This window comes from Oryctolagus cuniculus, chromosome 16 (assembly GCF_051225735.1).
Source record: "Oryctolagus cuniculus isolate XC-2025 breed Fujian yellow rabbit chromosome 16, ASM5122573v1, whole genome shotgun sequence".
Lineage (NCBI taxonomy): Eukaryota > Metazoa > Chordata > Mammalia > Lagomorpha > Leporidae > Oryctolagus > Oryctolagus cuniculus.
The window spans coordinates 77,325,647-77,352,671 of record NC_142882.1 but is presented as its reverse complement, the minus strand read 5'-3'; the positions used below and the strand labels follow the sequence as shown (position 1 = coordinate 77,352,671).

Below are 27,025 nucleotides of genomic sequence, written 5' to 3'. Positions count from 1 at the left end.
ATATTTTCCTAATTCTTACTTATATGGACAGCCTCATACTAAAGTTTTGGTGTCTGGTTTACATAGCAATGGGTCTTTGTTCCATCAGGATTAAGTAGAGTAAATTAAACACCATCGGTTTCTACTCACAATTACTAGAGATTATTATTCTAAGTTTATGTGTGGTTGGTTATTAACTCTGCCTAACATGGAACATGCCTTCAAAAATATTCCTTGAATTGATGACCTGGAAAATAAAACCTGGCTTTTTTAAAGCCTTATAAAATGCATTGCTTATTTGTGTGTTGCTTTAGGCCTCTATAAATATAGATATAATAAAATTATATCATTATTCAGAGGAGAGTGACGTTGCATCCAGCTGAAATTGGTAAACAAAACTTGCCAAAGGAGGTGCAGTTATAGTAACCAGGAAGGGACTTTAAGAAATACGAAAAGGTCGTGAAGGAGAGCATACTGGGTAGAGCAGTGGCATCAACAGGGACAGGCACACATACTGTGAATTTGGAGGAGTGGAGCTGTGCCAGCCTGCAGAACTGGTCTGTGCAAGGCAGGGAGGACACACATCAAAGTGAAGAGGCAGAGGAACCTACAAGTACCCTTGAAAGGAGGAACGCGAGTCTACACTGAGCACAGAAAATGGGCAGTCAGAAACATTAGGAGGGCAGCGTGATTAACTAACTTGGTCTTTGTGTTTTCACAGAGTGGGGTAAGCTCCAGAGAGAAGCCCTGGCTGGGAGGGAGATTTTCAAGTCTCCGCTATACAGCAGGAGATAGTTAAGTGTTTTGTTGCAGGGAATTTAAGGCGAATGCAGTCAAGAAAAGACCTTAGGATTTAGCTATCAGGAGATCATTTATTACCTTTGGAAATGAAAACCAGGTTGCCAAAGCTTAAAGCAGAGGCACTTAAATCTGCCGCTCGGACTTGTACTTGGTCATGAAGGTAGTACTTGGTCATGAAGGTAGTACTTGGTCATGAAGGTAGTACTGGTCATGAAGGTAGTACTTGGTCATGAAGGTAGTACTTGGTCATGAAGGTCGTACTTGGTCATGAAGGTCGTACTTGGTCATGGAGGTCGTACTGGAGAGATTTCATAAAATCTTAAACAAAGTGTCTTGTTGGTTCCTCCTTCTCTGAAGTCATACAAATCCAGTGTTGTTTTGTGTGCAGGCTATAGGTTCTGATGTGCATTATGGAGGGACGCAATGCATTTAAAGTGGGAAACTGTATTATTCCTGAATCTTGCCTCTTCAGCCTTGCAGGAACATTCAGTTCAGTGTTCCTTGGAATACACTTTGGCAAACGTGTGAGAAAATGATGTGAGGTTGCCTAGCAGCAAGGTCTGTGATGGACAGAACCTGGCTTTTAGTCCTGAGATGTCCAAATAGGTGCAACACTAATAGGTTACAGAGTGTTTCCATGTACGTTGTCTCAGTTGGTCTTCTCACCACTCGTTAAAGCATCCCCCAACTACCACTAATTCAGAAAATAATTGGGCAGTCTCCATTTAACTTTGCACAGTCCTAGCCATTGAGAGGTGCTTTACGATTGATCTGGAAGAATTTAGCACTTTCTTTTCCTCAGCTTCTATTAAGAAAATTGAAATCCTGCTTTTTAAAAATATCCATTAGCAAAATCACTTTAGAAGGTATTTGTGCTATGACTGTGGATTTCTTTAATGTGTAGATGTCACATCTGTGGCTGTTTAATTCTGTTACCCGAAGAATAATGATGTAAATATCCATTATAGATATTCAGGCTAGAAGTGGATTTTTGACACAGATGTATTTCTGACTCTTGCATTTCATTAGGTACATTTCAAGGAATTGATTAGTATAACCTAAGTTTCATTAACTGAAAATCTGAAAAGCTCACTGCTAAAAATCCCTGTAGTATTTGTCAGTGTCCTGAGCTCCCTGAGAGCTTTGAACTTAGGTACGTAAATGGGCACTGTGTGTGTACTTCATGTTCTTCTCAAATATCTGCCACTGCTGGTTTAGAAGTAGCAAAATTAACTACCAAAGTTAATTTAACACTATCTTTGGACAACTATTTCCTCTGTAGTCTGTGCTGGAAAGTTCCTAGAAATTCTTGAAAACTGTTAAAAGAAGCAGACATCAGATAGAGCAGTTAGGGAGAAGTAGTCTCACATGGAAGAATGTATCAAGTTGAAAATAGCATTGGTTGATCATGTCAGATGATTGGCTTTGCTGAGCCATGGCACCAACAGGATCCTCTGCTGGGTGGCTCCAGGTGGCGCCTTGGAGTTACCAGCCTTTTTTGGGTGGAATGAGTGTCTAGTGTCATTCGCAAAGCTCTCTTCTGATGGGTTTCTGGCTATGCCCCACTACTTCCAGCTTAACTCAAAGAGACAAAACCCCATTGGCTGCAAGTGCTAAGGAGGTTGGGCGTCTTCTACATCACAAGTTGTGTTCCAACACAGCTATTACGAAGGACTTTTTTTTTTTTTTTTTTTGACAGGCAGAGTTAGAGAGAGAGAGACAGACAGACAGAGAGAAAGGTCTTCCTATCCATTGGTTCACCCCCCAAATGGCTGCTACGGCCAGCACGATGGGCGGCTCGCCATGCAGATCCGAAGCCAGGAGCCAGGTGCTTCCTCCTGGTCTCCCATGAGGGTGCAGGGCCCAAGCACTTGGGCCATCCTCCACTGCCTTCCTGGGCCACAGCTGAGAGCTGGACTGGAAGAGGAGCAACCAGGACAGAACCGGCACCCCAACCAGGATTAGAACCCGGGGTGCCGGTGCCACAGACGGAGGATTAGCCTAGTGAGCCGCGGCGCTGGTCAACGAAGGACCTTCCAAAGCAGGAAAGGTTTCATAGCTGATCACTTACTTCACAAGTCCTCCCCCATGTTCTGCCCTCCTCTAACCCAGTTCTGGTCACAGGCCATTGGCAAGGAAGACACCAGAGTTAGGTAAAACTTTAGCACTCTTCCTCCCCAATCTCCCAGACTCTTAGAGGTGGCTTTCTGTTTTGGACTTTGAAGGCATGGGAGCAGTGGGGTGGGCTCTTGGTGGAGGACACAAAACCTTGGTGGAGGCAAGAGGGTATGGAGGACAGAGCCCAGTCATTTACAACCAAGACTTGGAGCCAGAGAAAGAATGAAAGGAAAGAAAGGAGTCACTTTGGTCCCTGCTTTGAATGCAGTGGACATTGCAGTGATGTGCGTCTTGGTCACCTTCCTTCCAGTGTGTTTAAAGCTGAAACTCTGCGATAACCCCCGTGCCTGCTTAACCAGATCATCCCCACACAACTCTATTTCCTACCACTCATTCAAAGGCATCTATCTTTCTTTTACAGTTAGGAATTTACACAAATGCCTTAGATTCAGAGGTACGCTGACATTTCGCTCATGGCTTTCAATAATAATTGTCCTTTTTCATCTATGCGTGTATCCTAGATGGTGCCAAGGATCCCAGGTCATTAAGGACATCCAGTTCATTGGTGGTGCAAGGAGGAAAAATTAAACGGAAGTTCGTGGATCTGGGGTAAGCACCTTAGAGGGTACAAAGCAACCCATCTGTAAAGGAGGATTAACAGAATCTCAGCTTCCACTGTCCTGACTGTGTGCTGTCATTATAGGGCACCTTTGCGAAGGAATTCCAACAAGGGAAAGAAATGGAAAGAAAAAGAAAAAGAAGCCAATAGGTTTTCTGCAGGTAGCAGGTACTGGTGCGTGATTAAGAACACAGATTTATTTCTGTACTTAAACTTTCTGGCCTCTTCTATTCTTAACCAAAATCAGTGGTCACTCTCTTTGAGCTGAGGTCATATTCTGAGAGTTGGGATGGGAAAAAAATTGCACAGTTGGTTTGTATTTGTCTTATTCCAAGAATAGCCTGCATCTTAACATAGCCATTGGTCCTTAATTACATAATTATGATCATATGCATAGTTTCAATAAATGTTTATCTAAATGCACTATAATTATATTTTTGTGATACGTTAGACATATTTCAGATTTGTCTTGGCCTGGCTACCCACAGTGTTAGTACCTTCTAGCTTTTGTTAAGTCTGAAAAGATAATTTTGCATTTAAGTACCTTGTTGGCATTCAAGACTGACTTGTCAGTGTGCAGGTAAGACTGACCACCCTTTCTTGCTGATCTTGGCCACCTAATTGACTTTGCAGGCACCAGCAACTGTGCTTCCTGCTCAGTAAAGAATTTCCTGTGGAGAAATGAACTCTGAACGACATATTGTCATGTTTTCCCAATTTTATTCTGAGATTACACACTTTTAAACTTGGGCTAGTATAGGAAAACAGTGAAGCATGAAATCCAAGTCCAAGTGCTTGGATTTGAATATTAGCTCTTCCACTGAAACCTTTTAAATCTTGGACAAGGTATTGAACCCTCTGTGAGTCTGCTTTCTCATGCAAAATGAGGGTAGTAACCTCATGCAATTAGTGCAAGAGTTAAGTGAGTTTTCTTGTAAAGCATTTAAAATGATACGTGGCACATGGGAAAGATTCAGACATACTCATTACAACAGTTTTTTCTGCATAATTATCCATATCATTTGCAAGTTACAAAGAAGCTGCCCCTTTGTCACTCCATTTGGTCCTTGTGGTGAGGTCGAGAGGGCAGATAATAGTCCCGTGCTTTGCTGAGGAAGGACTTCACCTTCACAGAATGTAATTGATTTGTGCGGAGCTGTGCAGCAGGTAATTAATGTCAAGCTGGGTTGTGCCTCCTCTCTGGATACCTTCCCAACACGTCATGCCACCTGCAGTTACCGATGCATCTAATGACACTTAAATTTCTTTATGAAACTTTAAGTCATGTCAATATCATCAAGTAAGGAAGAAAAAGACAAAATGCTAAAAATAAAAGTCTGTGAAGTCATTTAGGGATCACTTATCCAGCCCACGAGTTGTCCACCTGCTGTTTCCTTCTTTCCCCTTCTCTGACTCACGCCTTAGTGAGAAATGGTACCTTCTCCCCGGCATTGCAGGAGGCTGGGGTGAGATGGAGGAAGGGGAATTCCCAGAGGAGTTATTTTTGTTAGTCTGCGTTTACTTTATGCCATACGATGGAAGAGAGGTCAGAAACTCTGGTTATATTGTGGACAATAATCTCGGGAAAAAGAAAGATAATCCTGAGGCCATTAGCAACTCAAAAACAACTTCATTTTGAGAAACATAAAATAGTTTACTTTGTACCTTAAAACTACGAATAGAAAACTATCAAACATTTGTTAGAAGGAAAAACCAAAACAGATAGTGAGATTGTTTAAAAGTGACACGGGTGGGCATTTGGTGTAAGCGTTGAGATGCCCGTGTCCCACGGCAGAGAACCTGGGATCTGTACCCAGTTTGGGCTCTTTATTCCCGCTTTCACCAGTGCAGTCCCTGGGAGGCAGCAGATGATGGCTCGAGTACTTGGGTTCTTGCCCCCCAACTGGAAAATCTGGATTAAACTCCTTCCTGCGGGCCATTGTGGACATTTGGGAAGTGAACGAGAAAATGAGAATGCATGCTCACTCTCTCTCTCCCTCCCTTTCCTTATCAAATAATGTACAAATACACAAAGAGACAGAAACTCAGGCATGTCTGAAATGACACGACACTTTCCTTCCTTGAATCTCCGGGTGTCAGGGGCAGTCCCTGCCTCTCACTTGGCCTTCCACCCAAGAGTGATGTGAGCGTGACAGTAGGGGGAGGGTGTGTGACTGAATTCCAGGTGAAGTTCAAGTGTGAGTCGATGCTGTTGGTGAGTGTTCACCACAGACAGCCAGGGAAACGTAGTCATCGGCAGTGTCTTCCCCAGCCACCATCAGCTTCCTGAACTTCTAAAGCAGCCACTCAGGATTCTCCCTGCTCCAGTAGCCACAGATACCCCACATGCACCAGTGCTACAAAATGGTCATCAGTTAGACTCGCAATTTTATAATTATTTGTAATTACAATAGAATTTTGGCAGGGTGGAGAGGAATCCATGTAATTGAAATAATAAAGGAAAAGAGAAAAAAGACATGTTTCTGTTTCCAAAAAACCAATTTTGAGCTTTCAGAATAATTGCTCAGTACTAATCAAATCTAATGACAGTTCTGTTCTCTAGTAGGGATTAATAATGGGCCCAGAACCTTAGAAAGCATTCCAGGGAGGACAGAATTACTCCCAGGAGGTTCTTGATGCAGCTGAGTTGGTTTCAAAGGCCCCCAAGCTGGGTGGGCTGGTCCAGGTCTGGAGAGGAGTCAGAAATGAGCTCATCACCCCTACAAGGTCTTTCAGAGAGACAAGGGGAACACTCACAGACTGAGTTAGTAAGCTGTGATTTAGGCTTTTCATCTACTTCTTTCAAGCTTTTGAAACACCTATTGAGGTCATCAGTTGATTCTAACTCATGACTGTCAGATTTTAAAGAGGCAGGAATTTTGCTAAGTTTGTTCTTGGTTTTAGTTTCTTTCTACTCATAGAATAAGAGTCTAGTATGTTCTTTGTGAAGATATATTAATTCAAATACATAACCAACATGAGACAAATGTAGGAAATAGATGAGTACAATGGTCCTAATAACAAGTGAACCCAACAGACAAGCATGACTTGGTCCTATCCCTTTTCAAATATGTGCTTAGTGAACATTCCGATTTAAGCAGGCAGCATAGCAGGTAGCAAATCAGCTGTTGGAACACATTCTTCCTTTTAAGTACATGCTACAGGGTATGATGACATATTGTCCTGAATTCTAGAGTAGGAAGCCTCTGATGTCAGTGGGTGTCTTCTCGGAGCTTTATGGAAAAGCTTCCGGTTTAGTCACTGAATGGAAAGCAGATACCCGGTCTCAGGCTGGCTGGAGGGATGTTGGGGAGAGTAGGGGACAGGAGATGCCAATCCACTATGGAAGTGAATCTGCAGTCCCCTGAAAAGTGTGAACAATGCAGAGAATACCAACCTGGAATCCAAGGTAAGAGTCCTACTCTCCCATAGGTAAGTCCTCTTGGTTTCCTACCAGAAAATAGGTGTATTGGATGAAAATTGTGCAGTGTCTACTGCTCATCCATCTCTTTGTGTTCCATCAAACATGGCAGCGTCTAGTCAGATGTGGCCATTGAGCAGTTGAAAGGTGCCAGTCTGCACTGTTTCCTAAAGCAGAAAATGCATGCCAGATTCAACACTTTAGTATCAAATATCTTACTGTGATTTTATAATATTGATTATGCTAAATAATAATATTTTGAGGTTTAGAGAATTAAATAAAAATGTATTATCTTTGAAATTAATTTTACCCTTATTTTTTCACACGGCTACCAGAAGACTTTAATTTACATATGTGATTCATATCAATGTTGATCTATATAAATCTGTGAAAACAAAACCTTCTTTGATTTCTAACTCAATATTTAGTTGGTCTATAAATAAGCATGTAGTCATTTGTCTATTTCTTTTTAAGTGTATCTTCTGATTCTCTTCACTCCAAAATATTATCTGTATACAAAGTACATGTACTATAATCATAAAATTTATTTAAAAACTAGTTGAATAGGGAAAAAATAAAGCAAAAAGTGAGATTAGTACTTACAGTGCAACTCAGTCATACCTCCTAGTAAGTATTGCAGTGGCTTTCCAGGGAAGGCTAAGAGCACTTTGTCAAAATGGGCAAGAGCCTGGGTTCAGATCCCACCTGTGCCACTTACTATGTTGGGCAAGTTATGCAGCTCTGTGTGCCTCAGGTTCCTCATCTGTAAAATGGAGACGTGCACCATATAAACACACACACACACACACACACAGTCCCCAACTTAAAATGGCTCAACTTAATGACATTTTGAGTTTACAATCTTGCAAAAGCCACAGGCATTCAGTAGAAACCAAACTTTGATTTTTGAGCTTGAATCTTTTCTCAGACCAGCGATAAGGGGGTAGGATACGTTGCTGTGATGCTGGGCAGCCCAGCAAGCTGGGGCCCCCCCATCACCCCGGTGATCAGGGATAGCAAACCACCAATGCTGTGCACTGTGTGGTGTTGCTAAGCTATGCTGTTTGGTGTGTTAGGCATATTAAAAGCAGTTTCCATTTAGGATAGTTTCAATTCAGGATGGATGTATTGGGATGTAGCCCTATCATAAATTAACACATGTATGGTTGTTGGGAAGATTGGATGGACCACATAAGCACATTTTAAATCCTATCATTATTTATATTTAAAGCAAGTTGGATGGGAGGGATGGAAAATAAAGTATTCTCTATATGTATTTTGCTGACAGTCTTTTCATCCAAGGATGGGTTTTGTAGAGGGATATATGGATTATATTTCCAGCAGTTCTTCCTAGTTGATATCTCTGTTGAAGATGCTTTAGATAAAGCATGGTGTGTGTGAGATTATAACCTAAGGCACCTGCCTGGAGGGAAGCTCTGCCCTGCTGCTGGGGACTACAGAGGCCCTACTTGATGGAGACACCCGCTCCTAAAGACTGAGGATCAAGATGCGCATGTGTGTGAATAGACAACTCCTCTACCTAAAATAAGCCTAGCCCAGTGAAAGTGGTCACTTTTTATGGAGACCTTTGAATAATGTCAGCTTAGCCTTAGGACAGCAAACTTACTCACCTGTAACTATCCCATTCGTAGCTGTATTTATCAATTTAATATTCAGTTTTTTTCTTAAGTATTTCAGAAATCCCAGTGCAGTTATCAATGAGATTAATTTATTGTGTACATCTAAAAACACAAATATAAAATGAATTTTGGTGGCAAAAAAGAATTTAAGTGAGTGTAAAATTTTAGGATAGAATCAATAAACAAATTCATCTCTCAGATTTCTACTAGTACATATTTTCTAAAATATATTTATTATTCCTGAACATGGCACTTACGTGGGAGAGTATGGATTGTATTTACATGATCCTCTTTCCTGTTTCACTTTAAACTGTGCTAGCATGTGGAAGACTCATTAAAGGAGTAGTTTCACTGTCTCAAATGAGTTAAGGTTGAATATTCTACAGTAGTGAAAGATTCAGACCAGAACTCAGGATCTGGAAGCAGGGTCAGCAGGCTGTGTCTAGGGTAGTTGGTCCTGAGCCACACTTGGACACGTTGCTCACGGCTGTTACCCAGTGAGGTCTCTTAGCCCCCATTGGCTGGGGCTGGCCTTACCTGCCCCCTTTCCTTGGTGACTGTTTGAGCCCTACAGCACTCCTTCATCTGACTTGGATAAATGGATATCTGCAACCCTTCCCTGGGGCGCACCTAACTTTCTTCAATGAACTTCCTTTACTACCTGCTTCAACTCAATAGTTTTCCTGTACTTTTTCTGTTGTGGCAATTCCTGAAATCTAAATACTATTTTGATGAGATTCAGCTAGATTCTGAATAGTCCACACACCTGGTGTTCAAAGTTAAAGCAATAACAACAACAAAATCACCATGGAACAGAGAGTTGAGCAATTTGATAAAATGTATATAAATTTGTTAATTACTCTTATACTTACCAGCTATAGACCACATAGATGCCAAGACACAGCTATGCCAAAAATGACATCTGTGGATTATGAAGACTGAACCTGAAGCCATTCTTTTTCCCAGTTTCTAACAATAAAGCATCAGGGGTATAACAGTGACTTATGGTTATATGTTTTTTCATAAACAAGAGCAAGACGTTAAGCAGGTCAAGGCAGCATCGAGCATATGGCTGGCTATTTTGATCCTCTGGAAGTTATTTTCAAATCCATCAAGAGGTTTATTTCTACCAATCATGATTTGAGGAAGGAAGGAGAAAGACAAAAAGGAAGGAAGGAGGGAGGATAGAAGGAATGACTTTGTGTTACTCCTAATGTTTTTACACAACGTGCAATGAACTATAGGATTGGCCAAACTAGAGTAACCACCACCAAACCCTTTCTGTTCTTTTTATGGGCCCAAGAATTCACTTCATCCAAAACACAGTGGCATTTCCTTTAGAAAACATGTCTGGTGAACCGATAGGTCTGTAATTTTCAAGTAATAGAATAGGATTTTTTTTCCTTAAGCGAGTATTCTGTATCCTAGGTTCAGGCAAACAAAAGCACACCACTGTTCCGTTCTTCCAGGGTACTAGGCAGCGTGTAGAGGCCATGCCAGTTCCTGGGGTTTTACGTGTTAAAGCCACTGGTCCACAGAGAAATGAAGAGGGCAGGATGCAGCTTCAGCAGGGCCACCGCCAGACCTCTGGGAGAACTAACCGGAGAGCACTCTTGAGAATGCCCCCCAGCATAGGGCGCTTGGCAGCTGTGGGGACACCGCGGCTCAGACGTGGGCTTTCGTCGCTCCCTGTTCAGCTTCTCCTGCATTCTGTCAATTCTCTTGATGCATACAGCTGGAAAAGAGGCCGGGCTTCCACAGTCTGGGCCACCTACCTCAAGACCTGTCCTCCATACAAGTCCACGTGGAATTATTAGCATGGACTATTCCCCTGGCAGAGAAAATTTGATGACAGAGTTGAATTAGATGTGGCCAGCAGGCGTTTGTTTGCTTGTTTTTCACATGTACTCTGGCTGGGATTTGGCCTACCAAAATTCCTTTTCAGATAAGGTTACAGAAGGACAATTGGGAAACAATATTCACATTTGCTGCCTGTCTTATTGAGAAGGCAGTGGTGATGGTTCTAAGAGCATTGACGCAAAGGTAATTCTTCAGGGAGAAGGACAGCTGTCATTGTCACTTTGTCATTGGTCACTCCAGGGAGTGGGACAACTTCATGTTGTTAGGTATGGCCTATTTATAAACTTTAAGGCATCCATATATTTAAACAACCCACACTTCATTGGAATTACTGGTAGAACACTTTAAAAAATGCCTTTGATTCAGAAATGTATAACCAGCAATGATAATGATCACTAGTCCCAGGTTCTCCTGGATATGCCCAGTTATAAAAGTGAAGGCTACAGAGAAGATATTTTTATGTGACTGTATAGTTATTGCTTTCTGAACCTTTTTACTGGAGCATGGAACCCAAGGTAAAGGACAGTTTAAGCAGTTAAATCATGGTGGATGGGAGAATTCCAAAGATGTACCTCTCCAGAGGCACCTGGTGGCATTCGAGGAGGTGAGGGGAGACTGGAGTGGGTCCCATAGCTGTACAACGTGAACCTAAGACTGATCTACCCCCTGGAGACAGGTTTACATTCCAAAGCCCAAGAACCCACGATCCTTCCCAAGTAGAATTTGTCTACACTAAGGAGGTCATTTCTCCCCATCTCCAAGAGTGGCTGGGGGCAGCTGTCCCCTCCTGAGTGTCCATCCAGAATGACAGTGTTGGAGCTCCTTACCTATGCTGTGGAACCAGTGTAGGTTGGCATCTGGTTCTCATAGTGTCAGCTGGAATGAGCAAATCCATACCTGGAAAACCAGTACAGTAACTTGCCATGAGTAAAGAATGATATGTTCTCCAAAACCCTCATTTATATTCATGATCATATTATACAAGGGTGCATCAGAAAATTAAAAGATGAGTTTATTTTGTTGCAAAAAAATTTGAAAGTCATACATATTTTACATAATCCTTACTTTTCAGGAACCTTTTATTTTATTTTTTTATTTTTTATTTTATTTGAAAGAGTTACATAGAGAGGAGAGGCAGAGACAGAGAGAGAGGTCTTCCATCCCCTGGTTCACTCCCCAGTTGGCAGCAATGGCCGGAACTGCGCTGATCTGAAGCCAGGAGCTTCTTCCAGGTCTCCCATGTGGGTGCAGAGGCCCAAGGACTTGGGCCATCTTCTACTGCTTTCCCAGGCCATAGCAGAGAGCTGGATGGGAAGAGGAGCAGCCGGGACTAGAACTGGCACCCATATGGGATGCCGGCACTTCAGGCCAGGGTATTAACCCACTGAGCCACAGCACCAGCCCCTTCAGGAACCTTTTAAATGTACCTTATAAATGTAGATATTAACCACTTTAAGAGTCAACTCAGACTTGTGTTAGACTACAGATTATAGATCCTTCCTTCTTCCCTTCCCCCAGATTCTAATTCCATAAGTTGGGTTCCATGACCTGTATCTGAACAGCTTGTTTGGGGAATACTGCACTGGCCATGGCTGTCTTAGCAAACAGCCTCTCCCTGATAACAAGCTTCCTTAGGTCCAGTTATCGTGCTACCCCTCCTCCCATCGTTGAATTGTAGTTAGGAGAACTTCAAAATGTATACATTTTTTACTCTTTTTTTTTTAAGCCATTTGTTTATTTGAGAGGTAGAGTTAGAGAGGTCAAGACAGAAAGAAAGGTCTTCCATCTGCTGGTTCACTCCCCAGATGGCCACAATGGCTGGAGCTGGGCCAGTCCAAAGCCAGGAACTTCTTCTGGGTCTGCCTTGTGCCACGCTGTTTCCCAGGCCATTAGCAGGAAGCTGGATGGGAAATGGAGCAGCTAGGACACGAACTGGTGCCCATGTGGGATGCCAGCGCCGCAGGTGGAGGCTTTAGCCTGCTACGCCACAGCTCTGGCCCCAGTCTTCCTTACTATTTATAAAATGTTTATTTTCATCTATTTGAAAGGCAGGATGCCTTTGAAACTTTTAAGAATTAAGCAATAAACATAGGCCTTATACTCAGATGGTCTTCAGAACACTTTTACATGCATTATCTCACTTAATTCTTAACAACCACATCTGAGATATGAAAATATCCCACCTTCTACAAATGGGGAAATAGGAGCAGAGAGAATGCCTGAGGCACGCACTCAGGGAATGCTAGACACCAGACCCCACTGACAGCTGAAGGTTTCAGGTGTTGTGCTCCTCTTGTGGACTGTGATGGCCAACCCATAAGCTAATGCCTTGTCCTTAAAAGATCTTGAGCCCCCAAGTCCGCAACTTTCTTAAATAGACCATCTTCTAAAGTCTCAGAGCCTTGAGAGTAGGAGCCAGAGGAAAGCAGGGAGGAGCACTGGTTCCGAGCTCCCGTCGCTGGTGGGCTGGTGGTCAGGCACTGGTTTGCCACCCTGGTGGAGTGCTTGCTGTGATGGCTCATCTAATAGCACTTTCCTCGCCGATTTGACATCTTTCACCTACCTACAGTTATTTAGCACGCTTAATAAAAACTTGCCATGGCAGTAGTGACATGCAAAAATGATCATTGTTAGAGTGTGAATTTAGAGGCCAACAAGGTCACTGTTGAGATTAGTGCCATAGTCGCAGTGCATAGCTTTGACTGTGGAGCGGCACAGTTTCTCCAGCTGTTTTGGGGACGATATTCAGAGTCCCTTCAGAATCCGGGTCAGAAGGCTTACATCTGCCCTTTCTTGGTCTGACACTCTTGTTCTTTCTCTTCACAAAACAGGATCTTCAGAGGCAGACTGGACAACTGGAGACCCAGGCCGCCGTCCGCAGCGCAGGCCTCCACCCGCTCCCCTTGCATGCCTTTCTCGTGGTTTAACGAGAGCCGGAAAGGATCCTATTCCTTCGGAAACCCGTCGTCACCTCCAAGTCCCCTTCAGCCTTCTCCTGAGACTCTAAGTTCAGATAAAAAGAGGTCCAAGGTAGAAAACACGTGAATTAACCACGCAAACAAGGAAAACCCAATCCCTCCTTCTCTTGTCTTTGGAAGGCACTGTCAGCTTGTTTGTGCACCCTGGACCTGAGAAACCAATGTGATAACACTGAGTTCACAGTGCATGGTGTTTCCTGGGTGGGAAACGGAAAGCCCCACCTAACCTTCACCTCTTTTAATACTGTTCTGTTCTCGATTGTGCAGGACTCTTTGATTGGCCTGTCTTTCCACAGATTGCTGTGTCGTCTCGGTTTGCCAGTTTAGCCATGCTGGGAAAGATGCATTGGAATCATGGATCAGGGTGATAGATCTGTTGACCAAGTATTCTGCTTTAAAATATAGAACTAAACTATTTCGCTGTGCTCTTCAGAATTTACTGGAAAACAAATACAGTTGGGACCAATGTATGTTCAGTACATCTTCATGAAACTGTTTCAAAAAATGCAGGCGTAGCGTCCTGACTCACTCCTTCCTTTGGTATCAGACTTCCATGCTGAACAGCTGTTGTAATTCTGTCACCAACGGTCTTTAACTTAAGCGGAATTACTAGTGACCTGCATGAGTGTTACTTGCTTTTCAAATGCATGGTGGTGATTTCCAGCATGACACTGCAAACCTTAGCTAACATTTTATTGAACCCCATGTGGTCGCTAACCCTCCTCACACGTTGTTCAGTGTCCTTTACTCCGTGATCACTTTTCTTCTCTTGAACAGAAACGTGTGGTTAACGTTACTTGAATTTAATTTAATTTTTTCTTGAGGTCAACAGCTCACAGGATTTGGGCCGGGGCCTGGAACTGCGTCTACACTAACAGTGCCCAGGGTGAAGTTCTGTGTTCAGTGTCCCCTGCTGGGCTGCCCCCCTGGCCTCAGCCTCACACATGTGCTGGCATTTAGGCTCCTTTTCTACAGTTATAGCAAGACCTTGGAGTAGGTCTGGTACTGAGTTCTCCAGCCTCTGGTGTGGTGTTTCTTGTTGATAACCCACTCCTCCCAGTGCAAGGCAGCCTAACAGAACACGCCTCATAGCCCAGTTGCTAGGGAAGTGGGTCCTGAAACAAGACGGTCGAATGCATAGAGCTTCTGAGAACCCAGCCCTGGCAGAGCTACCAGCAGCTGTTATTTTGACACCCACACACGCCTTTGGCCTGGGGACATTTTCAGTGTTGGATCTGAGACATCTAAATGTTGCCTGAATGATTCTCCTATGATATCGTACTAAGGAGACTCCAGATTTGGTTTACAACATTTACAGGAGTGCAGCCACATAGCCCTTGTTAAGTTCTTTGATCTTAATACCCACTCAGCATTTTAATGGAGTTTCATGGGGGGAGCTTGATTGACCAGTTCCCACCTCCCCCAGCCCCAAGTGGTAACTTGGCGGTGTGTATCTGCCCTGTGCTGCAGTCTGTTTGCTACTCTGCTAGTGCTGGCAGAGAGCTGTTTTCAGCGTGTACTACGTGTGTGTTGTTGGCCTGTGACCGCCCCCAGAGCTCATCATCTTGAAGGGTACATCCAGGAGAGGATGCACCACTTATCACAGTATTTATCACAGCCAGGAACGCGCAATCCTTCCCAGGGGTGCTCCAGCTACCTTGCTAATAGGAATTGCCATCTGTTCTTAATAACTCAGCCTCTCTCCACACCATCTTGTGTTTTTACTTACACTGTTACTTGTCACGATTAGGGTCAAAGAAGAGAGCTTGATTAATACTACTCCTCCGAGCAGTTGCCAAGGATAATGAATTCTGTACCCTTGAAGGGAGACTGAAGAATCCTTCCTCTAAAACACCCATGCTTTCATCAGACGGGGAGAGAGCACAGAATTCCCTGTTAGCTGCAGAAGGCACCGCGTTCCCAGTCACTGCACGGGTGACGGCTGTCGCGGAGCCAAACCTGAGTTTCTTCTAAGATTTCTCTGGAAGATTCCCTCTGGAACGCAAGCACACCTACCTCTGGCCCCTTCCCTGTGCCCATCTAACGCCGAGCTCTCTTTATTCTGGCAGAATCTTACCTTCAGTGACGACTTCAGTCCCAGCAGCACCAGCTCTGCAGACCTGAGCGGCTTAGGAGCGGAACCCAGAACACCGGGGCTCTCCCAGTGCTTAGTGCTGTCGTCAGATGAGGTACTTGCTCGGCACGCCGAGACAGCTGCCTTCTCAAGGCCAAGGTTGCAGCATGAACCCTCTCCGGGAAAACGTTTTCAGGGCAGCTTTGCAGGGAAATGGTCAGGACAGTAGTCTTCTGAGGTTTTTGTTTGTTTGCTTGTTTTTTTTAAATCTAATAGGAAAGCAAAGCATTGTTGCTAAGACCCTTTAAGGGACCCCTTTGCTGTACCTCTGAGGAGGCCGGGCACTGGGGGGCCAAATAGAGGAGCAGCTCAGAAATCACGTGGAAGTTACAAAGCACGTATTCCCTTTCTCCCTTGCCTCCCCTACAACAAGCCCTAGCCCTGTGATTCGGATTGCCTGGGGATAAGGGTGGCCCCTGATGGAGAATCCTTGCGGTAGGGCGTCACTTTTCTACTGAGGGAGGGAAGCAGGTAAGGCCCTCTTCCTTAGAAACCAGGGTCTGGATGAGCATTGCTAATTATCACAAGGAACCGTGTACCACAGATGCCAGAAACCACACATCAGGGTTGACGTAGTTCTCAGAGGGGTGGGGACAGGAAGGAAGACAAAGATATTTTGGCTCTTATTAAATATGTTTCTTGTTTATGTCTGATAGGATTTTTGTTATTTAAGACTTTTCCTCGTAAACTTTTCTGCCCATGTTCTTCAGGTTTTTTGTGATTTTAAGTGTTTTAGAACTGTACTCTGAATACACTGTGTGTCCTGGTTCTGTAACACTTTTTTTCTCGATTCCTTTGTTGCTCCCTCGTTCAGAGCCTGGATATGATAGATGATGAGGTGAGCTCGCTTGTGTGGGGCCACTCTTGGGGTTATTGTTTGAACCTGCTTGTCTTTCTTTGCAGATGGCTTAAAAATCAAACAGTGCAGGAGCACTTTGCTCTGTAGCAGAGGGTTTCCTGTGTTAAACAGCTTCACTCTGTGCCCTTGTCCGCATCTTACTCTGAGATGTCCCTGAGGGAAGAGGAGGTCCCGACTGCCCCTCCAGAGCTCCTCGACTCACCTCCCATCACCATTGCCTTGGCACAGCCCATTCTCGTCCATGGCCTTGGCTTTCATCCCAGCTTGCCCCATCCCCTCCTCTGTGTTCCCCACATGGGTCACCAAGGTGACTCCCGCCCTTCCTCTAGGGGCCACCATCGCCTTCATCTCCTCTCAGCTTAGCAGCGCTAGGAACTACCCACCTCTTTGCCGTTCTGCGGTGGGCTGGGCCCGAGGTGTGAGACGGGACGTTAAGCACTAGCTGTTGAGCTCCACTACTGTCTGTCTGTGGGGTCTTGGACAGACCAAGCAGCCTGCTGGGTCTCAGCCTCGCCATGTGTTAGAGGTAGCTATGGACATTGCCTGCCCTGTCTTCCGTCACAGATTTGCTTGCTGCTTAAAAGGAATAAAATGATGGTGGACTTTCCCCTAAGAAAGTTTGAGGGCTTAATGCTCTCCTCTTCCAAGTGAAAAATATTTCAGTATTCTTGAATGCAGTTTACAAAACTGTCATGTCTCATCCGTGGATAAATGCAGAGTGACACAATGCATGCAGAGACATACGAGACATTTGTTTTCCACATTCGATCATCTTTCCAGGGTGTTTGAATACAAAAATTTGCAACATGAGAGTGTATTTTTTCAGTATTAAACTTCATACATGAGTAATGCTGCTTTTTTTCTGGGGGAATTTTGAGATTTCCAAATACCTAAGAACATGTAGGTAAGAAGCGTGTATCTTTTTAACACAGCTGGAGCCATCAGCTTATTACTTTATGGTTTGGCAGTAAATGTGGCTCCAGTCGGTTAAGAAATTGCTTTTGATGGTGTACTACAAGCCATGGCGTTCTGGTCCTTTAACAACACTGCGTAACATTCCTATCTCAGATCCTTGATGATGGACAGTCTCCCAAGCACAGTCAGTGTCAGAATCGAGCCGTTCATGAGTGGAGTGTGCAACAGGTTTCTCACTGGTTAATGAGCCTAAATCTGGAGCAGTATGTATCTGAATTCAGTGCCCAAAACATCACTGGAGAGCAGCTCCTGCAATTGGATGGAAATAAACTTAAGGTAAAGAATTATATGTCTGTGGTAGGTTATCAGGTATAATTTGTATTCCTCAAAGCACCCGAAATGTTTTCATTAGGTACGAGCTTTTGCATATCGTAGCAGTAATTCTCAGTGACAGTAGTCAATGAGTTCCAGAAGGTGTTCAGGGGTTCTCCATCAAGTGTCAGGCTGCTGATTAGGAGAGCTAGGGACCCACTCCATGGCTTCCACCCAGCAGCACATGGGCCACTTATTAACTGCATACTTCCTGCATGGTATGAGTTTTAATAATGGCCAATGTGGACCTGGTCATCGCATTAAAATTACAGCCCCAATCCATGAGTCTTCCTTTGCGTGTTCGTTCTCCTCTACCCCCATTTCCCTGCGCACCACCCAGTGCTGGGATGGTCTTCTCCCAAAACTTCCTTCCCTGAGTACATGCAGGCCCTGGCTTCCCCACCCGCTCCATCACTCTCATCTCCGCTTGTCCAGTCCATCTGTCTAAGAGCCTGCGGTGGCACCCACCCCTGTGGGAAAAGGGCAGAAGTTGCTCACAACCAGTTCCAAGGACCCCTCCACCCCACCCCCAACCCCCAGCCCCCAGCCCCCTGCCAGGCTGACGGGCAGATGAGCAGCTCTTGACAGCGTGGAAAAGGTTAGGGATCAGTCAATAGCTGGTGACGCTAAAGGCCCCTTGACAAGGCCTCCCTGCTGGGGAGATGGATGCATCCCCACTGTGGGTTCTGAAGGTCAGAAAACATTTAAAGTATGCAACCAACTCCCCTTGCTCTGCATTCCACGCGCATAGAGCAGCCACCTCATTATAGTCAGGCTTCTGTTACAGGCCGGCCCACAGGGAGAGAATGGTGGGTCCCGCTGGCGGGAGCATTCCGGCACCAGCAACACCCTTGGTTCCCACTGTAAACGAACCCTAGAAGGGAAGCCAGCACTCTTCCTCATGCCCCTTCTTGGAGCTCTGTGGCAACAGGTGCCCACCCCACCCTTTGAGGTGCTATTTCCCGTAAATGGCCACAGCCCAACGATGGGGAGAGTGGAATCGTGCTGTTTTTCCCATTTGCTCACCCATTAGTTACCAATTTGGAAAAGTGCTTAATGAGTTTTAGGGTGTACTTTGTAATGGACTTCGAAGCATGAGTGCAGTCCTCCCCTACGAAGTGTGTACATGTTTAGCACATGCAGCAGCTCCTCCTCCGTCCTTTCTCATTGATGCTTCAGTTAGTGTGTGAGTCTGGACAGACTGTGATAGTAGCCTCGTCGGCCGCAGCCAGGTCACGGCTTCGCAAATTCAGGCTGTGCGTGTTTTCCTCCTCAGGCTCTTGGAATTACTTCATCTCAGGACCGCGCAGTAGTCAAAAAAAAACTCAAGGAAATGAAGATCTCTCTCGAGAAAGCTCGGAAGGCCCAAGAGAAAATGGAGAAGCAAAGGGAAAAGCTGAGGAGGAAAGAACAGGAACAAATGCAGAGGAAGTCCAAAAAGACAGAGAAGATGGCGTCGGCCGCCGCGGAGGGCGCGGGGGAGCAGTAGCGCGCCCTCCTGCAGGGGGCGCAAGGCGCGAGGAGAGCCCGCCCCTGCCTGCCCTGCTGGCCTCCCGAAGAAGAAGAAAGGCACGACCGGGTGGTGTTGCGCTAGGCAGATGGAGAACTGTGTGTTGCGTGACTGCATTGTCTGCAATAATAGAATGCACTCCCAATTTTAATCTACTGAAGTTATCCCTTGGCACGTTGGGTTTATCCACACACCAGAGATCTCATTTGTGAGAGAAGCAAGGTGGCCAATCTTTTCCTCACCAACATCTTGTGTTGTGTTGGGTGTGTTGTGCCCCCTTGGAGAACCAGCAGGACCCTGCCCCAGGAGAGCATGACACACCCTGCTCGTGCTAATGGAGTGAGTTTTCAGTACGCGGTCCCGAAACTGGTCAGGAGCTGATTCCACACAGCTGGGAGCTCCCTGTCGCGAGACCTAGGCTCAGAGCGAACTTCTAGGGCTGCAGAATCTACTTCAGCAGGTGGGACACATTCCCCCTCAGTGCTCTGGGTGTGGGGGCCGTGGGAAAGCCCCACTGCGGGGGGACATGGGTGCTCCGCCCCGCGATCACCCACTGAAGGGAAAGGCTCACCCACTCTTCTGTCTGCGGGAACCGGAGAGAAGGAGTTAGCTGTTGCTTAGCTCTAGAAGGAAGCAAAAGCCTTGCAGACGTGGGCCTGGGTACCCCTTGGAGTTCTGAGGGTAACATTTCTCCTCCAGATACAGCTGAACAAGGAAGAGAAACACAGACATTCATGCAGCAGTGGGGTATCGGGGTCTGCTGTTTACTTTGCTGCCGGCTGCGTGTTCGCTGTGTCAACAACACCAGCAAACACAGCACAGTTCCTTTTCCTCTCCCCAACAGATTGAACAGGAAATTGATTTTTAAGGAAACCAACATTTTCAGGTGTCGTCTCCTGGGGAGCGTTCCCCAACCTTCATCCTGCCTGTGACACAGTCGGGAACGCGTCCCTATTTTCTACTCAAGATTTCCCTAGTGGGCTCAGCTAGTGTTTTAACACATGTTCTCGTAAGAAAAGCAAAAACACCAGTTAAGGAAAACTTAGGTTTGAGTAACATGCTGCCCTGAGGTGATGTCTTCGAGCACAGAGAATATTCCTTGAAAGGAAAGCTGTCTGCCCCGTTTTAGAGGTGTTCTGAATGGCTTCGCCTCCACACTTTGCAGATTTTCATTTTTTTATTCGCGTGTGTTTATGGCGGTCCATAGGCGACACTTTAGTCGTGGGGGAACTTGTACTTATTTTAAAGCCAGTATTAAGGAGTCCAGTATTTCACCAAACTGAAGTGAGTGCGGGAGATTGGGGCAGGAGGAGGAGAAGGTAAACCCACCCTGGGAGATGGCAAGTGGGTTGGATTTGGTTGCTTGCTTTTGTTTTATGTTGTATGCTCATGGGTCTGGTTCTGTTGGCTGAGGTCATCTACTTTCTAAAGGACTGGTTTCATGATGAGGCTTGAGGCTGGGTGAGTGCTTGGCCGAGTATTTTGCTCCCTTTACCCTCCCGGCCCCTCCTCTGTTCCTGGCGGTATCTAAATCTCCGGGGGAAGTTTTGTGTTTGCAGAGCTTGGGGACAGTGTTGGAGCACCACAGATGTCAGAGAACTTAGGGGCCCTCTTGCCCACAGAGCCCCCATGTCATATTTTGAACATCGTGGCTTACTTCTTTCTTTCTTTTTATCTTATCTGAAAATCGAGTTCTGGGACTGTCTAAATAAGGAATTTATAATCCTGTACCCCCTGCCGCAGGCCTGCTTCCTGTTCAGTGGGAGTGGAGTCTGTTTTGTCATGGGTACAGATCATTCATTCATCCTCAGAAAAGCTGACATAAAGTCAGACTGTGTTTACCATGGTCAAAGTCACCACGGTGTTTTGCTCTCCATCACCATGTGGGGTCATGATAATGAAGCTGCCATACTGGATGCTCTGTTAACATCTGGAGACGTCTGGTGCTTTGCTATTTATTAATATCATGAGAAATGAGAAGCCACTATTAATGAACTATACAATTTGGAATGCTTTTCTAATACTAAAATACTACTAAATTATTAAAAATCTGCTTTGTAAATTTTTGCTCATCCTTGGGGGAAAAAAGTAGCCTGGCTCACACTGGAAGTTTCACCGCGTTCATTTCAAGGGTGGAAGTTGAGTTATGTTTACACTGGGTAATATTTTAAAATGGGTGTATATATTGAAGATGTCTATAAGTCTGTCTCTGCACATAATTTATGATCTATTATATTGCATTTTCTTACATGTCTTAAAAATATTATTCTTTGTTATAACTTTATTTGTACATTTTCAGTATTTAGATCAGTGTCCCAATGGACAATGTTATAAATCAAATTCTTATTCATCAAGTCATCTAGCTTGTATTCTAACTATCTTTAAGTTAAATTATAGTAATTTTAGGGCTAAATGAGCTATCTTAACATTACTACTTAAAACTGCTGAATGTGCAAAAGGAACCTGATTTCACTGATGGAAGGGTATGAAAAAAAAGTGAAGGCCCTCAGATCTTGTGAGCATTTTGTTTTCCTGTTATTTCGTTTCTTATTGACTGTAGCGCACGATGCCCATTTGAGGTTGCAATGTCTTGCGCAACTCCTGCTTTATTGCTCTGGCTTTTCACTGTCCATACAGTTTCACATAGAATCATTGCTTCATGAAACTTAAAGATTTTTGCTTTTTTTATTATCAAAAAAAATGAATAGAAAGGGAATATGTGGTCCTTAAGAGATATAGTCCCTACCTACAGTGACGAATGTCCCGAGGGGCCTCTCAGTGCGACTCTGGCAACAGGCAAGCGTGCCTGGGGCTTAGACAATGCTGTGCGGAGTGGGGGTGTGTGGTGGAGCCATGCTGCAGACAGCAGCGTATGCGCTGCATCTGGGTCAGGGTTCTCCACTGGAGGACTTTGGTTTTATAATCCATCACTTTGTTAAGGTAACTCAGAGTTTGTGAAACACTCTTCCCATTCTTTTCTTGCCTGAATGAGGAGTTTACCCCCAGAGTGTTCAGTACAGACAGAAACCTCATTTCTCCCATTCTAACTCTCGGATGAGGCCGCCTTGGGTTTCATGACAATGAGCCATGCTGTGCTGGCTGCCTTTAGCTGGGGCTGACATTGATTTCCCACCCCCAACATCACATACGCCTTGTTAACCCACAATAGTTCATGATTGCAGGCTGAGAGGTGCTGAAGCTTTCAACCGGCAAGAAAGGGGGCCATCTACATCATGAAACAAAAGTGACAAGAGGAAAAGCGAGGAACCAAATCCACCCTTGTCACTCCCCGTGACCCTGTAGTCATCCCTGGCCTGAAATCTTAAAATATCCCAGGCCCAAGCTACAAATTCATCACAGGTTATTTAATCTGGTATCTCAGCCTTTACAGTTTTTGTTGGACACAGAATTTTCACCTAGTTTCTTTGTACAATAGGATTAACATACGAAAAAACGACATCATAAAAGAGGTAAATGGGAACTTTCATTTATACAAATATTCTGATTCATTTATATGTGTTTCAAGTTACACAGACTAAGCGTCAAGAGGAGACCCAGTGCTTGAACAATACTGTTGATGAAGAATCTAAAGAGAGGTGCCCCAACAATTCTGAAAGGAAGAGCTACGCTATGTATATGTTGTAAGCCCCTCTTTACGCTGTGATATTTAAGAAGTACCAAGTTCCGTTTGAGTAACTAGAAGTAATCTCAACAGAACTGGAAACAAAGGGCACTTCACTTGTAGGGTCACTGTCACCTACTTCATGCTAAGGCCCAAAATGAAAAACCAAGTCTTTTACATCATTTTAAATTTGCCTTTGATCATAGATCTACCTATGTGCTATTCTAATAGAAACATAGTATTTCAGGATGAGGTCCAGAAAGAAAGAAAATGAGAAACTGTATTTTCCTATCAGAATTGTTTCCAATCTGATGGAATGAGGAGGAAGGTAAATTCTCTAAAGAAAGTGTCGAAGGGCGCTGGACATGAATCAGTGACTCTTTCCTGGAAACCAGGCTGAGTAGATGGGCAGATTTTATTTACAGTTGTATTGGGCATTTGAAGTCTCAGGAAATTTAGTTTTGGTCCAAAACACTGAGGGGAAAAAAAATAACACCAGATGAAGCACATTTTAATAACCTAAGGTAGCAGTATAGAGTAGGCCCAACTTCGAAGCCAGAGGGGAAAGGCAAAACCTGCAGAATCACATCTGCCCTGCAAAAAGAGAGCGAGAGAGTTCTCTTTATGGTCATCCGAGGGTCCTTGCTGGCTTGTACAGGAGTTGCTGGAGTGGTAGCCACACGCAGGTGTACTTATGTGGGCGTGTGGACCAAGAACAGCTTGTGAGCTACTTGCAGATCCTTAGAGTGGGGAGGGCACACCCACAACCTCCAAATCACTAGAGAGACAGCAGTGAGTCAGAGGTAAGGAGTGAGAGAACAACAGGTCACTTCTCCATAGTGTGCATGCCACTTGTGTAGATGTTCAGAACTACAGATGTGTGAACCTGTCTCCCACCGCACACACACACACATGCACACCACAGTCACCTGGCATAAAAGCATCTGCTTCTGGAACTTGGTAATGTCAGTTAGGACCCTGAGCTGCAATCACGGCCTTTTGCCACTTTTTGTGTTGTGTATACATTGAATGGCTCATAGATTTTAAGAGATTTTTTTAATGTAAGTATTTCTACTAAATGCACTTATCCTTCTACATGTTTATATATTTTGGTAAAATTGATTTATTAGATACTTGGTATTTTAGTAAGAGGAAGTTTCCTCAGCTGTTTTGTTAATGCTTTGATGCCAAGCTTGCACACTGCTGAGCAGGCACTCAGGAGACATTTGGGCAGCCTGTGGCATTTTCCACTGCAACCTGCAGTTTTCTTAGCTAAAAAGTGCACCGTGTGCTCTTGCACCTGTCTCACGCTTATTCTAAAATGACATCACTGGTAGCTGTGATGCTTGTCATCAACCACTGGCGCTCTGGTGGTGACATTGCCATCACATGACCATTTAGTTACTTCTCATGCCAAGTCATGGCATTTTGGTCATCACCAAAAATACGGCAAGTGGTTTTGAGTACGAATCTGTTGTTGGAAGGTGTACACTTCTGTTTCTTTCCACTATTTTATCTGTATACCCTGGTTTTCTGTTAAAGATTTAATCATCCATTCATTTGTGGTAGAACACTTAACCAAAAATAAGTTAACTAAAAAAGTGGAAACCAAAAGGCACTCCAGCTACACAACACCTTGCAACAATATCACATTTAGCTGATGCTCAGTGAAGTTCCTCAATCCACGTTTTCCTCATTATTATTTAATATCATAACTATTGCTTCTGTGTCTCTTAATAGTATTGCCATTCAACCACTAGTACACCTGCTATGTAATTCTGACAAAACTGGGCAGCTGAAAAACAGAAGAGAATAAATTCTGTTCCACTCTAAGAAATTGACGGATTTTCATCTTTCTTTGTGTATCATTAAGGGAAAGGAGCTGTTTGAAAATAATTTTAAGTCTGATAAGTGTGGATAGCATGTTACCTGGGACTTTTAATTTGTACATTTTGATGTCTGATCATTTGCATGGAAGAGACAATAGTGCCGCGTCTGAATTGTTCTCTTGTGCTTGGTTAATCTGTACCTCTCTAGATTGTTCTGTTTCAAATGACATTCCTTACTCTTTGGTTTTCAGAGGCATTCAAAGCAAAACTCTCACAGTGGTCTTTTGTTTTTTTTTGATCAACCTAAAAAATACCTGTGATTAAATTTTGATTTGTTAGTGTAAATAAACTTCTTGCCAATGAGTATTATTGTTGTTAGACAACGAATGCAATAAAAAGAGAAATACAAAGATCTGTCAATGTAATTTTTCCCTCCTCTTCCATTTTCACCTTCAACTAAAACAAGCCTCAACCTGGTAAACCTGCATTAACCATCAAAACATATCTGTCAATCAAGAGAAAAGTACACATTTTTCATGGAAATGAAACTAAAAATAAGTTTTAGCTCAGGTATTTTGTGCATTGGCAGCTAGAATTACATCTGAAAGTACAATTATGGAACTGGGCATAAAGTTACTGGAACCTCCCCTGGAAGCTGCCACACCCAACTTATCACATAGGAAAGGATCTGTGACTAATCCATTAAGCCTGTCCCAGCAAGGGGCTTGTTGAGAGAGAAGCAGCCTCATCTCAAACAGTGAAACTTCAGAAGATTTGGTTTTACCAAATGAAGGGTCTTATTGTCATATATCCCCCCCATGCACACACACACACCTGTGAGTAAATCTTTGACAATGCAAAAATTTAGATCTCGGCATCACAGAATAAATGAATTAAGCTATTTCCCCTTAGGATGTAATGTTATGAGATTTCTTTTTTATTTATTTGAAAGGCAGAGAGAGTGAGTGGTATCGCTCATCCATTGGTTCACTCCCCCAGATGGCCACCATAGCTAGGGTTGAAGGGTTGAGCCAGTCCAAAGCCAGGAGCCTGGAACTCAATCTGAGTTGGGACCCGACTACTGGAGCCATCACTTGCTGCCTCCCGAGGTGCGTGTTAGCAGGAAGCCAGAACGGAGAAAGGCAAGGGGACTTGGACCCCGGCCCTGCAGTACTGGATGCCGGCATCTCCAGTGGCAGGCAGCACATCCTCCCGCACCTGTCACTCAGCTTTCTTGCCAAGGTGCTGCCCTTTTTTTTTTTTTTTTTTTTTTTTTGACAGGCAGAGTGGACAGTGAGAGAGAGAAAGGACTTCCTTTTCCGTTGGTTCACCCCCTAATTGCCGCTGCGGCCGGCGCACCGTGCTGCTCCAAAGCCAGGAGCCAGGTGCTTCTCCTGGTCTCCCATGGGGTACAGGGCCCAAGCACTTGGGCCATCCTCCACTGCCTTCCCGGACCACAGCAGAGAGCTGGCCTGGAAGAGGGGCAACCGGGACAGAATCCGGTGCCCTGACCAGGCCTAGAACCCGGGGTGCCGACGCCGCAGGCGGAGGATTAGCCTAGTGAGCTACAGCGCCATCCAGCCCTCTGACTTGAATGCTTGCTATGACACATTGGATAGCTTTCTTTTGGGGACAGAATGTGCTTACTCTATCAAGAACAGAAATACAGAATATGGCCCATGAAAACCAAAACAAACAACAACAAAGACATCTCTACCACTACCTCAGCATCAGTATAGTCTTTGGCAAATGCTGCACGTTCTCTCCCATATGCACAAGTTAAAGCCCATCTATATGAATTTAGACTAAAGAGTGCTAGAGATTGGGGAGGGGAGGGGAGGGGGAGAAGTGGAGAGGGGGTTGGATAACGGGCACCGAAACACTGAGATGCTTCACTGGGGCACTGTGGTTCAGAGTAATGTATCAGATCCTGGATAAAGAACTGGGAGAGAGGAATTGGTAGCTGCCAGACATAAAGAAAAAAGATAAGGAAATAGAAATGTGAATTGCCCGATTTGACCAAGGTAAGCTGTACGCCCCATATACAAGTGCTGAAATATTACACTGTACCACGTAAAAATGTACAAGGAATCCACAATAACAAAAAATTAAAATATGGAGAGAGAAGGAGAGAAAACGAGTGAGTTTTGGGGGCACTTAGCTTAACCTGAGTCAATTATAGGTTTTATTCTGTATCCAACCATTTAACCAGGTCAAAGAGACTGAAATATACAATGCTTAGTTAGCAGTGCTGAGTCAACAGACACTTGGGATTTTCAGGGGTGACGACACTTCCAAGAATTCTACCTGCCATTGCTGCAGGACATTGAAAAGAGAATCAAGGAGAGCCGGGGTCATGCAGGTTAAT

The 27,025-nt window shown here is 44.4% G+C and overlaps 1 protein-coding gene across 43 annotated transcripts in view; it reads left to right on the top strand.

Moving 5' to 3' along the window:
* Positions 1-25,067, top strand: part of PPP1R9A (protein phosphatase 1 regulatory subunit 9A) — a 320,662-nt gene extending 295,595 nt beyond the window's left edge. For 18 of the 43 annotated variants that reach the window (XM_070059813.2, XM_089315728.1, XM_051852968.3 and 15 more), the window contains 7 exons: positions 3,420-3,507; positions 3,602-3,691; positions 13,270-13,468; positions 15,486-15,605; positions 16,365-16,388; positions 17,478-17,660; positions 18,973-25,067. In XM_070059813.2, the coding sequence (XP_069915914.1) occupies positions 3,420-3,507; positions 3,602-3,691; positions 13,270-13,468; positions 15,486-15,605; positions 16,365-16,388; positions 17,478-17,660; positions 18,973-19,185 (917 nt within the window). In that variant the 3' untranslated portion in view covers positions 19,186-25,067. The remainder of the gene's footprint in view (positions 1-3,419; positions 3,508-3,601; positions 3,692-13,269; positions 13,469-15,485; positions 15,606-16,364; positions 16,389-17,477; positions 17,661-18,972) is intronic. The other 25 variants (XM_089315735.1, XM_089315731.1, XM_089315727.1 and 22 more) reach the window with 7 other exon arrangements.
* The last annotated feature ends 1,958 nt before the right edge of the window (positions 25,068-27,025 follow it).